This window comes from Haliotis rubra, unplaced genomic scaffold (genome assembly GCF_003918875.1).
Source record: "Haliotis rubra isolate DU_JTF1 unplaced genomic scaffold, ASM391887v1 Scf111, whole genome shotgun sequence".
Taxonomy (NCBI): domain Eukaryota; kingdom Metazoa; phylum Mollusca; class Gastropoda; order Lepetellida; family Haliotidae; genus Haliotis; species Haliotis rubra.
This window is the reverse complement of record NW_025765015.1, coordinates 1,993,140-2,008,132: the sequence shown is the minus strand read 5'-3', so window position 1 is coordinate 2,008,132 and position 14,993 is coordinate 1,993,140. Positions and strand designations below refer to the sequence as shown.

The 14,993-nt window shown below is 43.0% G+C and overlaps 1 protein-coding gene across 2 annotated transcripts in view; it reads left to right on the top strand.

The window, feature by feature from the left end:
• The window catches only part of LOC124288178, a 92,737-nt gene that overhangs the window by 50,345 nt on the left and 27,399 nt on the right, over nucleotides 1-14,993 (top strand). For both annotated transcript variants that reach the window (XM_046724768.1, XM_046724774.1), the window contains exons 22-23: nucleotides 7,206-7,335; nucleotides 14,791-14,965. In XM_046724768.1, the coding sequence (XP_046580724.1) occupies nucleotides 7,206-7,335; nucleotides 14,791-14,965 (305 nt within the window). The remainder of the gene's footprint in view (nucleotides 1-7,205; nucleotides 7,336-14,790; nucleotides 14,966-14,993) is intronic.

The window sequence follows — 14,993 nt, the reverse complement described above, 5'->3', positions numbered from 1 at the left end:
GGGATAGATTGTGTTGAAACTTCATATGTATTCTTGACCAGAATTCAGTCTTCAAGACCGAGAGGGCCAAGTACTAAGAGAGTGTTGGAGAGATGCTTCTGGTTCTTATTTTTATAGCATCATTTTCAGAAAACAAATAAGACATTTGTTTCCATCTAAGTGAAACTCTTGACAATGACTTCCATGTCCTTTTAAGATCATGATGAGCTCACCTGCAATGTTTGCTTTATACCAGATATATTCTCAGCTGACTATTTGTTTCAATGGTAAATAACAGCTAGATGCAACTCGACTGACTGTTTCCCTCTGTAGGTGATCTTAGATCAGAAATAATATAAAAATGTATCTTATGACACGGAAATGAAGGTGTAAATATAAATATTATGGGTTCTCAAGTGATGACCTTCAATGAGTTGATATATAGAGATTATTAACCTTGTGTGTTTCAGTATCATTAATATCATATATTAGGAATAAAAATTGTATTATGCGAGCATTTGGCTAGCATAATACATAATTTTTCCTTATCCTGATTCATGATCTTTTGCTTATCTCCCTTTCCCTTTCGAATGGCAGTGGAACACTTGAATCCCTTGAAGTTCCCGACGCGGACGTATAAATACACTCACCCACGAGTTACCTCCCTTTACCCTTTCCCGCGCAAACCAGTCATGTGATCTTCCTTACTTGTCACTCTCTATCTTTTCGCCCAAGCGGATAGTTGAGCACTGGAGTCCCGTATACGGCATCACCTACTTTTTATTTAGGCCTATTCTTCAAAATTACACTGTATATGGATTTGGCTATAACTACTATGTAGTATTTGTAAAATTTTGTAAATATTTATTGACTTTGAGTCGTAAATTCATCGTCATGTAACGTTGTTTACGTCCATGAAATCCTGCATTGTTTGCAGGCACAGGTTATCCTTGGCTGATCCTCATCCCCAATGTGCTTCGTGAATAAATCCATGTTCCTCCAGCTTGCGCTGTAGTTATTGGATTGATTTATCAAATCCTCAATTAATCAATATTTGTCTTATATCTATAGACGTGCCATGGATCGTGTGAGAAAGTCACGATTGATAAAAACTGCAGATCAGCCTTCAAACCGTATATTGCATACAGGGGCAGTCTGCTGGTAAAGGGGTCAGGAAGAGATCGTCTACATCTCAGTCGACTCCGTCTGAGACTAACAAAAAGATGTCATCCTCTTCTACAACGCAGAAGAAGTCAGCTGTTACCAGACGGATGGCAAATTTACGTGTGCTAGTTCATCTACGCACCAGGAATCCTTCAACGAAGAGATTGTACCTCCTCACGTACTTGACGTTTTTTGACGGACCCCCTTTACTTCTTCCTGAAGTATCTATGAGATCAACGACTCTGTCGACCTCTACTACTACGAGATAGTCCTCTACTACAGTCACAGCAGGAAAGCTGTTGACGTACTACCTCTTACTTCTCGGAGTGAAGTTGAGGCACATAACTCATCAGCGTTCGTGAATGCTTCATCTACACCGTAGCAGCGTCAACCTATGCAGAACTTCGATGATGTCCATGATGGAACGTAGATTCCAGAAGGAATCGAAGGCTAAGAAAAGCCTCTCATCTACCGAAACCGTGCGCAAACCTAAGGATAGGTGCAAACCCATGGGCCTGCGCAAATCTACTCCTCTTGGATCTACACCTCAAGGCTACGTTGGAGAACGTACACCTTTACGAAGGTCTCCACATTCGGACGACTCTGTCATCTTGGAGGATGATAGAGATGTATTACCTACTCTGTCTACGTCTGCGAACCCTCAACGTTCGAGAACATTGAAGGATCCTACTCCTACACATAGTCTCTCTAGATCGAGATCTCATATTTCGCACAGACGTTCTCGAAGCTACTCACCTCAAGCCAGAGGTTTGTGAAGAGATAGCTCACCTCACAAGGTTTGCCAAGCGATGTATCCACAGATATAGGTTTGCGGACAGAACACTCTCAAGACAGATGTTCGCATAGGGAGGAATCTTCAGATAGAGGTTCGCGAAACGAGGATGAAGGTTCAAGAAGGGAAACAAGTTCGCAGATGGATGAACTGTTGAGACCTAGCTCTAATAATATGGAGACTATGGACCTCGTCTTCCCAGACTCATAAGTTACAGCATGGATTGCTAACGCACATCCTTGAGAAAGCTACAGACATCTACAAGGTTCGAGAACTCTCAGATCTACAGGCAGATAACAGCAACGTAGACATCTACAGTGTTCGCAAACCCTTACATCAACAGGCAGGATGTTGACATCGACTCTATTACCATACGGCTGAATAAAACGAAGCAGTGATGGAAACGGATGCTGAGGTCTTATACCAGGTATCAGATGGCCTGCGGATATTGTCGTTCACTCACTCACTCCAACCCAACAGAGACGTACTGCATATACGCTGATGACTTTGACTACAATATGATATCACTTATGAAGCCGATATCTCAAGTATTGGAGAACCTTAAGACGACCTTTAGAAAGGGCTTAAGGTTAACATCGCCTTCAAGTATACTTGAACGGACGTACAGATGATTGTATTAACACTCGTCACTCAGCGTGGGGATTAGGAATTATATCTTATCAACTAGATCCATACAGACATACGTCTCGACAGCCTCCTTCGTCATGCTGGGAATAAGTGATTCATATCACTAAACAAGATTTACACTTGGAGCAACCCTTAGCCAGGAGGTTTATATGAGCGGCGTAGGATTACGCACGCTTTTACTCACAGAATTTATGGAGGCCAACTGGCTACAACACTGGTGACGTCATGCTTGAAGCTGATTGGTCCACGTCAGACAACGCCTCCCACTGACAGAGCAGGCTCCAGCATGTTTTCTGATTGTAAACAAACCTGTGGTACGTCGGAATACTTCATCGGCAGCCTTGGAAACAGTATACAACTACGGCCTGTTATCATCATGGGAGTCTAATAGATGTCTAGCCTTGACAGCAGGATAAACGATGTTTATTTTGGAAGTTGTAGCTGATAAAAGTCGGTATGAGTACCTGTCCCATGCGATGCTACACGGAAGCCAGCCTTGCTATAAATAGACAACGCTTCGATGTCAACACAGATCGCCTGCGTATATAAGGGGAAGAATGATGTATCATCACTGCAATCAGAGGTTAGCACTTCCAATGGAACGTCCTATTGTATCGTAGGCTCTATGATTATTCATACTAATAACCAAGCCTATTGGCACCTATCTACAACATCGAGGTCTACGCAATGCCGGTTATCCGGAGGACGGAATACAGGTTCTTCAAAGTGCCAGTCAGCTCAGAGAGCAGCTGAACTTCTCAATTAAAAGTTGTTCACGCAACTAGGATGGCTAGTGAACCTGATGGAAATTGGAGTTGGAATCAATCAAGGTCTTCAATTGCTGGGAATAAGAATTATCACAATACAGGATTGAATTATGGTCCCAGAAGATCATTGGGTCAAGATACAAGCTATGATTCAACAAGCAGTCATCTCTCCGTTAACACTACGAACATGGCAATGTCTACTTGGTCTACTAACCTCGGCGCAGGACTTGACTCGTACAGGAAGGTTACAGCTAAGACCGCTGCAACGGTTCCTTATAAAACATTTAGACAGCGTCGACCCTATCTTGCTGCCGGAAAACCTCAGGAGATATCTACTGTGGTGGACACACAGGTCGAACGTTTGCGAAGGGACTTATTTACAAGAGCCGGCCTTAGACACGCATCTCTACGCAGATGCCTCGATGCAAGGATGGGGTGTGCATCTCAATGATCAAGTGGCGTCGGGAAAGTGGTCCAAATAGAACAGCAGCTGTACATCAATTTGCTAGAGATGAAAGCAGTGATCAACGCCTTACAACTATGGTCGAGCTTGCTGAACAACAAAATGTTGATGATACACACGGACAACTCTACAGTAGCATTCTCCATAAACTGGCAAGGAACCACAAGGTCTCCAACCCTTTTTGCAGCTGACATTCCAGTTGTTCCAGATAACACAGGAAGCAAACGTATGGATAAAGGCGTGTCACTTACCCGGAGCCAAGAACGTACTTGCAGACGCTCTCTCAAGACCACTACATCCGTCACCTACAGAATGGATGCTTGATCCAGAAGCATTTCGGAACATAGGATCCACTTGCATAGACCTGTTGCCACAAGGTTCAACAAACAACTAGAGACATTTGTCTCGCCAGTTCCAGATCCTCAAGCTTGGGCAGCAGATGCACTGAGCATGTTGTGGGAAGGATTAAACGGCTACGCTTTTCCACCCCCGATAGTACTGCCAAAAGTACTGTTCAAGATTAAACAGACTCAGACGCTACAACTGACCTTGGTCGCGCCTTACTCGCCAGCGAGAGCATGGTTCCCAGACCTAATAGGAGATCTCGGGAAACCCAGTAATGAAATTACCAGATTGTCCAAACCTACTAATACATCCGCACACCCAGCAAGTCCACAGAAGCCCAACAGTGTTCCAGTTACACGTGTGGACAGTATCAAAACATGATTGAAGAAAAGAGGATACTCCGCCAGGGCAGCCAAAGCAGTAACGCTAGCGATACGCAGATCGACTCGTAACCTATATGACGACAAATGGCTAAAGTTTGAGACTTCTGCAAGGCGGAAAGGCTTCACTGCGATGATAGCCACTCATCCTCAAGTTGCGGAATATCTGTGTCATCTTAGACAGACCAGACATCTGAAGAGTTCGACACTATCTACATACCTCACTGCAATCAGTACAGTGATTACTATGAAAACAGGCATCAAGTTGACGAAAGTACCAGAATTACTTGCTCTGCTGAGATCTTTTAAGCTGGAGGACCAGCAAAAGAAATTCAGAGCTCCAGCCTGGGATCTAAATGTAATTCTGCGTCATCTTACGAGTGATGTCTACGAACCACTAGATCAGATTACACTTGAGCTGCTAACACAGAAAACGCTGTTCCTGCTTGCGTTAGCCACAGCAGCTCGCGTATCGGAGATACATGCGCTGGACTTTGGTCGAACTACATTCGACAGAGGGCAACATAAAGCAGTTCATCTAGGACTTAGATGGGACCTTTATTGCCAAGAACCAGCTACCTGGTCAACCAGATAGACAGTTCCATGTGCCAGCACTGTCTACAGTCCTTGGTCCACAGGATATAGAGGACTTATCCTGAAGATATATATTCAAAAGACTGAGACGAGGAGACAAAAAATTCAAGCGCCTGTTCATCCCATTATCAACAGAGACTTCTGCTGAAACGACCATATCGTTCTGGATGAGAGCCTATAAAGCAGCAGGACTAGAACCTCCTAGAGCTTCCAACCCACACGAAGTCAGAGCACTAGTGTCTACACTAGCTCTGCATGGAAATTGCTCTATATCAACAATTATGGAGGGCTGCTTTTGGAAGTCAGACACAGTGTTTGCCAACCACTACCTCCGAGACATAGCCACTGAAGACGTCTCAGGCATTCACCAATTTGGGCCTCTCGTTGTAGCACAGCAACTAACGGTTCCGCAAAGGGCGCTGAGTTGGAAAATCTCACCCTTTATCACGTTGACTTGTAGATAACTTTTACTAAGGAAAAGTACTAGTTTGAAAGTCCATGCGCACAGTCTAGCACAGGCTAGCAAGGGTGATTAAAGATCCTGTACGGGTAAAGATCTTACCTGTACGTGAAGGGGTCGCAACTCATTTATGATAAAGATCTTATCATAATCTATGGGTTGATATAAGATATCTAGTAATAGGAGAATACTAGTTTATCGGTAGCCACAAAGGTTCATCAAAGGACTGAATTGGAAAATCTCACCCTTTATCACGTTGACTTGTTGATAACTTTTACTAAGGAAAAAAGTATTAGTTTGAAAGTCCATGCGCACAGTCTAGGACAGGCTAGCATGAGTGAATAAAAGATCCTGTACGGGTAAATATCTTACCTCTACGTGAAGGGGTCGCAACTCATTTATGATAAACATCTTATCATAATCTATGGGTTGTTATAAGGAAGATACTAGTTTATCTATAGCCACATGAATCAACATGATTCAGCTTGTCTGAGATTGAAGTAAGACAAGAAAGTGGTCCCCCCGAGTAACGGAAGTTGGAAGAATAGGATCACGGAAATGCCGTTTCGCAGTTACCATGGGGGGGATACAGGACGTATCTAAGGACAGCTGTTGAATCCACAAAGTGGCTTGGCCCACCACCAATCTGTCGGATTCTATAAGCAAAAGATCATGAGTCAGGATAAGGAAGACGAAGAAGCCCTCCCAACCTCCCTGTTGAAGACACTTGAGATTTCACAGCAGATCCAAGTGCATGTGCAGAAAATCAGGAGAGAGTGACAAGTAAGGAAGGTCACATGACTGGTTTGCGCGGGAAAGGGCAAAGGGAGGTAACTCGTGGGTGAGTGTATTTATACGTTATATATATAATACAGTGCAAACATAACTCATGCCTAAAATAATATCTTTCAGTCTAATATTGATCAGCAAAACCAGGCAGGGTTTTCTTGGCGATGTTTCTATATTTAATGCGTGTAATCACCTCATCAATATCAGTTTCTGATACCTGACAGAATCGATTTGTCGTCTTCTTTGTTGTGATCGATAGATAGAAATCCTTGGTTGGTACCTTTCTTAGATCACTCATGCCACATAATCGGTACCTTCAATTTGAACGGAGTTGTCCGTTTCATGTTTTCCAAAGTCAATTACTGGAGTAACGACTCCAGAATCTCTATCAACAATTCTTACAGAATCACCAATTTTGATAATGGGGGCAGCCATGTTTGTTTACAAACTCGTCTACTCAATGTATACTTGCGACGACGTCATCAATGAAATGTTAAATGTTTTAGGATTCGCATGCCGTGTATGGAGTTTTGAGAAAGTAGTTCGTGGATTGAAGTAATTTGCATAGCTATCAGATTTGGATAACAAGTTTATCAGATTGCTTTATTGCACCGATAACACCCTCCATTAGATGATAATTTTTTTTATGCCATCATATTGCCTGAGAACTAAATCATCTACTTTCACAACCTTTCACTTATAGGCAAGAGTTAAAAAAAACTTTGTGTGATCTGATCTTTGATTAGCGTCTTTCCACCAGCAAGTAGTGATTTGTTATGTCAGAAGTCCAGTTTTAAATTTAATATTAACCCTACATTTTCAGATTAAGAAATGAGAGAAATCGCTACATCAGCTTTGCAAGCCATGTATGGAATACTTGTTCTGACAAATCTTCAAGGCCGAGTGATAAACAGCCATATATGTCCAGGATATCCAGTCTGACTCAACAACAGGTACATCCAAACTATTGCACGCAATGGTAGTTGCTAAAGTTTATGTTCAGTGATCTTGAAGTGCAGTGATTTATTTAACTTTCACATATCTTCATGTATATATATATAATTTGTGTGGAGTCCTGATGAATTACTAGACTGGAAGTTCTCAGTTCCTGATATTTTGTGTGAACATCTATTGATATTTTCGCAGAAACTGACGTAAATTTCCAAGTTAAGGTTTTATAGTTGTTCTTGTGTATTTGCCCATGTCAGTGCTTCAACACTACCGACATGATTACTGCAGACTGTACACTAACTGTAGCAGTGACTAACTGAGATGACAGGTCATTCAAACAACTGTATAATGTAACCAACTTTAACCACCTGGTAACTAACTCTTGCACTCACATCAGTCAAACCTGTAAATGTCAGGAAGATTTTTCATAATTATGACGTAAACATTCCCTCTGGATTATGGTAGCCTTATTCTTGTTGATTCACAGAATACATACAGAAAATCAAAAGAAATTTTAACACCAAGTCATAGCTATTCTTAGTGGTATACCTAATCTACCCCTGAGTTATTTCCCTTGATCCTGACGTCACTGTATTGTTCTCCTAGAACCCTTCATAATTTTTCTGTATGGTCCACACGCATGACGTGCAGAGTGAAGAGAATCGAGTGAAATTTTCATTTCAAATCAAGTCTTCAATTCTTCATATATAGGTCAGTTACAAATCGCATTCCATTTAATATTCAATCGCATTGGTGTTTTGCATTTATATTATATATATTTCCAACGTATTAAGGATCTGAAGTTTTCCCGCCCTTTTTGATTGACAAGTATGGCGCAGAGCAAATGTTTACAATGTCAGAAATTCATGGCTGATGTTGATCCCCACTCTCTGTGTGCTTCCTGTTGCTCAATATCGGATTGATGCTTATTGTGTCAGGAAATGTCGGAAGAAGATTGGTTGTTGATGGACAAATCTCGTTCCTTAGTTAGGAAGCGTAAACATTCATCGTCATCAGAATGCTCTAAGTCGAAGAAAGTTCAGGGATCTCCGCCTTTATCAATAAAATCTGAACCGAAGTCTCGTTCTAGGTCGTCTAAATAAAAAACCTCTCCCCAGTTCGATATAGCTGCGTTCTCAGAACTTTTGACGGGATTTAAATCCGATATCCAGGCGGCCATGGATAAATCTGTACGGGATATGGAGATGAGGAATGACGAAAAATTTGATCGCCTGTCAAAACATTTGGAAGATCCTGTATTACCCGGCAAGACGGCATACAGCTGTAGGGGTTTGGTGGTCTCTGGCAAGAGCCGGGAGCCAAAGTCCCTTCCTACGGAAACCAGGGGTGCTATGACTGGAAAAAGTGGTTATCACGCCCTGGCGTACGTAGGAGGCCGGTCCCCTCAGGGGGAGAAGCCTAGGGCTTCAAGCGACGGGGATGGAGTCAGCCCAGCCGGCTCCGGATCCGGGGTGACCGTGGCTCAGGCCACAAACCCCGCGTCCTTTGTCCCCAGGCGCCAGTCATCCGTGGCTGCTGCCTGTCGCATACAGCCTGCTACCTTCTCCCACGGGGAGACCGGGCGGCTAGGGTTTCACGGGTCTGACTCGGCTCAGACGGCACGTGATTTCCGCCCAGGCTCAAGCCAGGCCACTGGGATGGCTGCTATGGATAACGGTGTATCAACCCAGCAGTCTGATTTGCACGGGCCTAGTGGTTCAGAGGACACGGCTACGGACCCGCAAGGTTATTTTGACACAGACAATCTGCCCTTAATTCCGTTAGTGTCTGATGTGACGGATCAGGAAGATTTATCAGTGTATCCTTTTTCACAACCGGAGTCTTCCATGAAAAAAGGCTTGTTGACGGTACAACCTATGGACATGTCAGCACAGGATTTTAAGCCGGGCTGGTCATATAAAGAAAAGCTGGAAATTTTGCACGGACTGTATCCTAATACTCTACCACCACCACCGTCGGACGAACAGGAGATAGATATTCCTGTGGAACTCGGATTATCAGGTTGCCTTCCCCCGGAACGGATGCCCAGGCTGTCATTACCACATTCATCATCACTTAAGAAAGTGTTCGAGAATTACAACTTAGGCCTTTCTAAGGCAACGATAAGGTGGCAATAGCGCATTCCTTTCTGGATGTAGTGTATCAGTCCTTAGCCGCTGCGATGGCGACTCAAGTGAATATATTGGGACAACTTACAGCTATTGACCGGATGTTTCAAGGGGTTTTCTATTGCACCAGCCCTTGGAATTGGATAACACCTTTAATGGACAATGTCAACAGGCTATTGAAGCTAGAGATGCCTTGACGTCAAGGAATTTGAATCAACGTTTGGCGTCGGCTCTTTTATTCCAAAATAGAGGAAGGGCTGACACTAGATCTAGAAGAGGTTCCAGTGTTACGTCTCGTTCTGCTCCATCTTCATCAAGTTGTAGTCAGAACTTTCAGAGATCTGCCTTTGATAGGGCTTCGGATTCAAGAGCGCGTTCTACAAATGTGGCTGTTACTAGAGGCTCATCATCATCTAGGGGTAGAGGTAGGGGAGGTAGATCTTTTCGTGGATCAAGATCAACTTCCAAGAAATATTGACTCAAGTCTCACTGTTCAGCTTTCTCTTCCTTACGAATTGGAAACGTCCCTCGAAATGATATTGGATTTGGAATTTGTATGTCCGGTGACACAATCTCCAGTAGGGGGCAGATTGGCCCAATACTTAGACAATTGGAAAATAATAACATCAGATGTGTGGGTCCTGTCTGTAGTGAGCAGGGGGTTTATTCTTCCTTGGCACAAGCAACCTCCAGTGACTTGTTTTCCAGAGGGTCGTCGGTTTTGTCTTCAAGGCCAGCGTTTAGCGGGGGCAAACTTAGCAATAAATAAGCTACTGGAGAAACGGGCAATCATAGAACTTTCTCCAGGGGATCAGACATGCGGGTTTTATTCACCGGTATTCCTAGTCCCCAAGAAACATTCGGACGAAATGCGCATGATAATAGACTTGAAAGTGTTGAACAAGCTATTTTTGAGGAAACCGTCAAAGTTCAGGATGGAATCAATTGCAAACCTACGCACCTTGATTCATCAGGATTCCAAGTTTATAAGTATAGATCTAAAGGATGTGTATCTTTATATCCCTATTCATCCAAGATCTCGCAAATACCTAAGATTTGCGGTGAACGGTCCCAGGTTTCAGTTCAGGGTGCTGCCGTTCAGGATATCTCTAACGCCGTGGTTGTTCACGAAAATAATCTCCCCCGATTCTGGCTTTTCTTCATCAATGAAGGATTGCGATACACGTCTATCTGAATGATTTCTTGGCAAGGAATGTGGTGACAGCGGTTCTCATGAAGCAAACCAACTTTATAATCCACATGTTTACACATCTGGGTCTAATAGTTCATCCTACCAAGTCAGAACTGGTCCCTTCTACGAGAATCAATGTTCTGGGAGCAATCTTGGACTCAAGAGCAGGACGTATTTATACTCCTCAGGATCGTTGGGTGGAAATATCAACCAAGATAACCAATATGTTACAGACGCCAACTGCATCAGTTCGTTCATGGATGTCCCTTCTAGGATCACTCACTTCAATCCAGGATTATACTGTAAGAGGAAGACTAAGGTTGAGAATCCTGCAGATCTGGCTCAACCAGTCTCGGATGGAGGACTTGGAACTGCTCATAGCCTGTCCAGCCGAGTCCGAAGGGAGATATTATGGTGGACGGTGGACTTGAATGTGTTGCGAGGAGTTTCATTACGTCCTCGTTTACCGGATCTGACAGTTTGTGCGGATGCCTCGAACCATGTTGGGGTGCACACATTGACATTTGGCAAATTCAAGGTGTGTGGAATCTGTCAGAGGTGAATCAGCATATAAACTGTCGGGAGATGTTAGCACTGTTGAAAGCGATTCGTTGCTTGGGGAATCACTTGTACGGGAAGGATCTCATGTTAGTGTCGGACAATTCTACGGTAGTGGCATACATCAACAAACAGGGAAGTACCAAATCTCAACAGCTCCTCGGGGTCACTCAGGATCTGTATCAAGCAGTGGACGCTATAAATTGTTTAATCAGAGCGCGCCACATTCCAGGTTGGAAGAATATCCTAGCGGACTCATTATCTCGACAGGACAGAGTGATCTCGACCAAAACGACTCTCAAGGAAGAGGCATTCGATTTGATAGGACAGAAGTGGGAAATTCCAGACATAGATTTATTTGCGACTTCCAGGAATTTTCGGATACCAACGTTTGTGAGTCCAGTACCGGATCCATTGGCATGGGCAGTCGACACCCTATCCATATCATGGGAGGGGATGATAGCCTATGCGTTTCCTCCGTTCAAACTAATCCCAGAGGTTCTGTTAAAAATTCAACAACACGACTGTCTAGTTTATGTAGTGGCACCAGCGTGGCCTGCCAGACCTTGGGTTTCCCACTCTACTACAACTATTGGTGGACAAACCTCTGTGTCTTCCGTTGTGGCACAATCTAATCAGTCAACCCAAGTTCAACAGAGTTCACAAGAATGTCAGGCAACTTGCCCTACACGTATGGAAGCTATCTCAAGGGCACTCAGGAATCAGGGATTTACGGTTGAAGCTACCAGAGCTATTTCGCTAAGTGGCGACGATTCATCCAGTGGAGACGAGAGTGTGGAATCTTGGATGTACCTGTCACCATTCCAGTGATAGCGGATTTTATCTTGTTCCTAAGAGAACAGAAGCATTTGAAGCATAATACTATTGAGGGATATCGATCAGCTATTGCTTCAGTAATGGATGTTCAAGGTTTATCTGTGGGCTCGGATACATCGCTTCATAAAATGATAAGATCTTTTCAGATTAAGGATATATCGTCTCCAACGATATTTCCTATGTGGGATTTAACGTTAGTACTTCAATCTCTTCAAAAATCTCCTTATGAGCCTCTGCAGGATGCTTCTCTAAAGTATCTGGCATTTAAGACGGCTTTTCTTTTGGCATTTGCAACAGCTTCCAGAGTGTCGGAATTACATGCTATTGACTTTAAATCCATCACTTTTTCGGAAGGATATAAACAGATAACTTTTAGAACTGTGCCGGAGTTCATTGCCAAGAATCAAACTTCAGCTTGTGGTCCTTTGGGACATAGGATATGTCGTATACCTCAGCTTCCTACCTCTACCTCTACATCGGATAGGACTAGACTTTTGTGTCCCATACCTGCACTGGTACATTCAGCGTACTTCTACGTTTAGATGAAATCGTCACAGACTGTTTGTTTCATGTAAAACAAATGTAGACTCGGAGATATCCAAGAATACCATATCTTCATGGCTCAGAAAGACTATATCTTTTGCTTATAGGGATCAGAATCAAGACTTAATTGATCTTAAATTCTCCCCCCATGAAATTAGAGCCCTAGGTTCATCCTTAGCGGCTTGGTCGTCAGTTCCGTTAGAACAAGTTGTGTCTAGTTGTCAATGGAAATCTCCTAATACCTTTATCCAATTTTACCTCAGGGATGCTGCTCCATCTATTGAAGGTTTACATTCATTAGGACCTTTAGTAGCGGCTCAGCACCTTGCCTCCCCCTGACTGCCCCTTGGAGGGGATGGGGGTGGGGGTGTGTGTTGACCTGGCATCTACATCTTCAGGAAGGATGACGCAGTGAGAGATGGTGCCTGGGACTGTCTGAGGGTCCACTCAGAAGGATGATGGATGGATACTTGTCAAGGGACAGCATGTAGCAAGACAAGTTGACATGGTATGAGAATTTACATTTAGATATATCACCTAACAGAGCACAATATGGACGGAGTTCTAACTTCTGAGCTATGGCTGATGGCTTTACATTAGAATATGATTATGAGCTCAAGGTGGTTACCTAAGGTTGAGTTGAACACAATTATAGTCTAATGATAGTTAACCAGAAGTGACGTCATAGAACCGGAAGTGACGTCACCCAACTAATTAGTATTACATCATAAAGATTGTCTCTAGGAACCGGAAGTGATGTCATTAGACCGGAAGTGAGGTCATCAAACAGGAAGTGGCATCATAATTACCGGAAGTGACGTCATTAGACTGGAAGTGAGGTCATCAAACTTGAAGTGACGTCATAATTACCGGAAGTGACGTCATAAGTTTAAGGAATATTAGGTTTAATGACACAATTCGGGATTCGAATAGAATCATGATATGTTCATAGGAATCTAGCATAATCCGGATTTAATAAGGATTAGGATAATCATGATATCTATCATATCAACCATAACTATAGGAAGTTAGAAGACTCTCCATCTCTGGGAATGTATTCCCTCTCTGCTACTGACCAAACTGGAGATAAATTATTTATCTCTGACTAAGTCATAGTTATTCTTAGGAGGTTGAGTAATCAACTCTCAGTTAGTGGTATAGAGGGTAGTATCTTCCAAGGGTAACCCTCCTTCCTTACTTGGGATTCAGGCTACCATAATCCAGAGGGAATGTTTACGTTATAATTAGGAACAATTACATGTATTGTTAGTAATTGTTAGTAAACTTCTGGATTATTGGGAGTAGTTCCCACCCTGTGTCCTCCCCATGAATTTATCCTTAGAAGATGTCATTGATGTGTTGTTGTTTTTGGAAAAAATTATGAAGGGTTCTAGGAGAACAATACAGTGACGTCAGGATCAAGGGAGATAACTCAGGGGTAGATTAGGTATACCACTAGGAATAGCTATGACTTAGTGTTAAAATTTCTTTTGATTTTCTGTATGTATTCTGTGAATCCACAGGAATAAGGCTACCATAATCCAAAAGGTAAGTTTACTAACAATTACCAACAATACATGTAATTGTTCCTAATTAGACACTTTAATCTTGAAGTCAGTGTTTTAGAATACATTTGAAAAGGTAAGATTGTTTGCATACTGGTGAGGGAAAATCCTTACAACATCAGAGAGAGCTCAAGTGCCCTGGTCATCTAAGGGATTCCTTGCACATGCCAGATACCAATGAAAATGGGTTTGCCCTGATTGTGTTTCTAGATTCATCAGCAACATTCCTTATCTCATGGGAAGTTGGTACACTTGGTACACTCACCACAGTTTCACTGACCAGTTCCTTCAGTGTAAATCTTCATACAGTGAGTGTCAAACATTGTATGAATGTTGTCACAAGCTATGTGCAATTTGAAATAATATTTCATCTGTACTTTCTCGATACACAAGCTGTTGAGTCCATGGAGGTCCTGACAGATTGGTCATATGACCAGACTGGACCATCTCCCAGAGGCAAGGGAGTTTAATGACTAAGTCCAGTTTTCTTGCCGATCTGGAACTGGCTAGATAGTAGCACCACCAGTCCCTTCTATATCCCTCAAAATGGTCATGCTGATTCCACCTCGGGCATCAGTTTGTATATGCTTAAACAAAATGGAGGCAGCAGTATAAATATGTTTTTCTGTTTAGAAGTCTATAGTGGACTCACTTGAGAGATATCATGGTGTGGAGCGGCAAGTCTTCCTGTCCATGCTGCACACAAAAGTAGAGACTGAGCAACAGATGACAGCCTCCCTCAGTACTCAACAACAGCAGGCTGACCTCCTGGCCTCACTGAGAACAAAGTTCTCCTCTCTCAGTAAAGGTAACACACCATGATAACACTATGATCA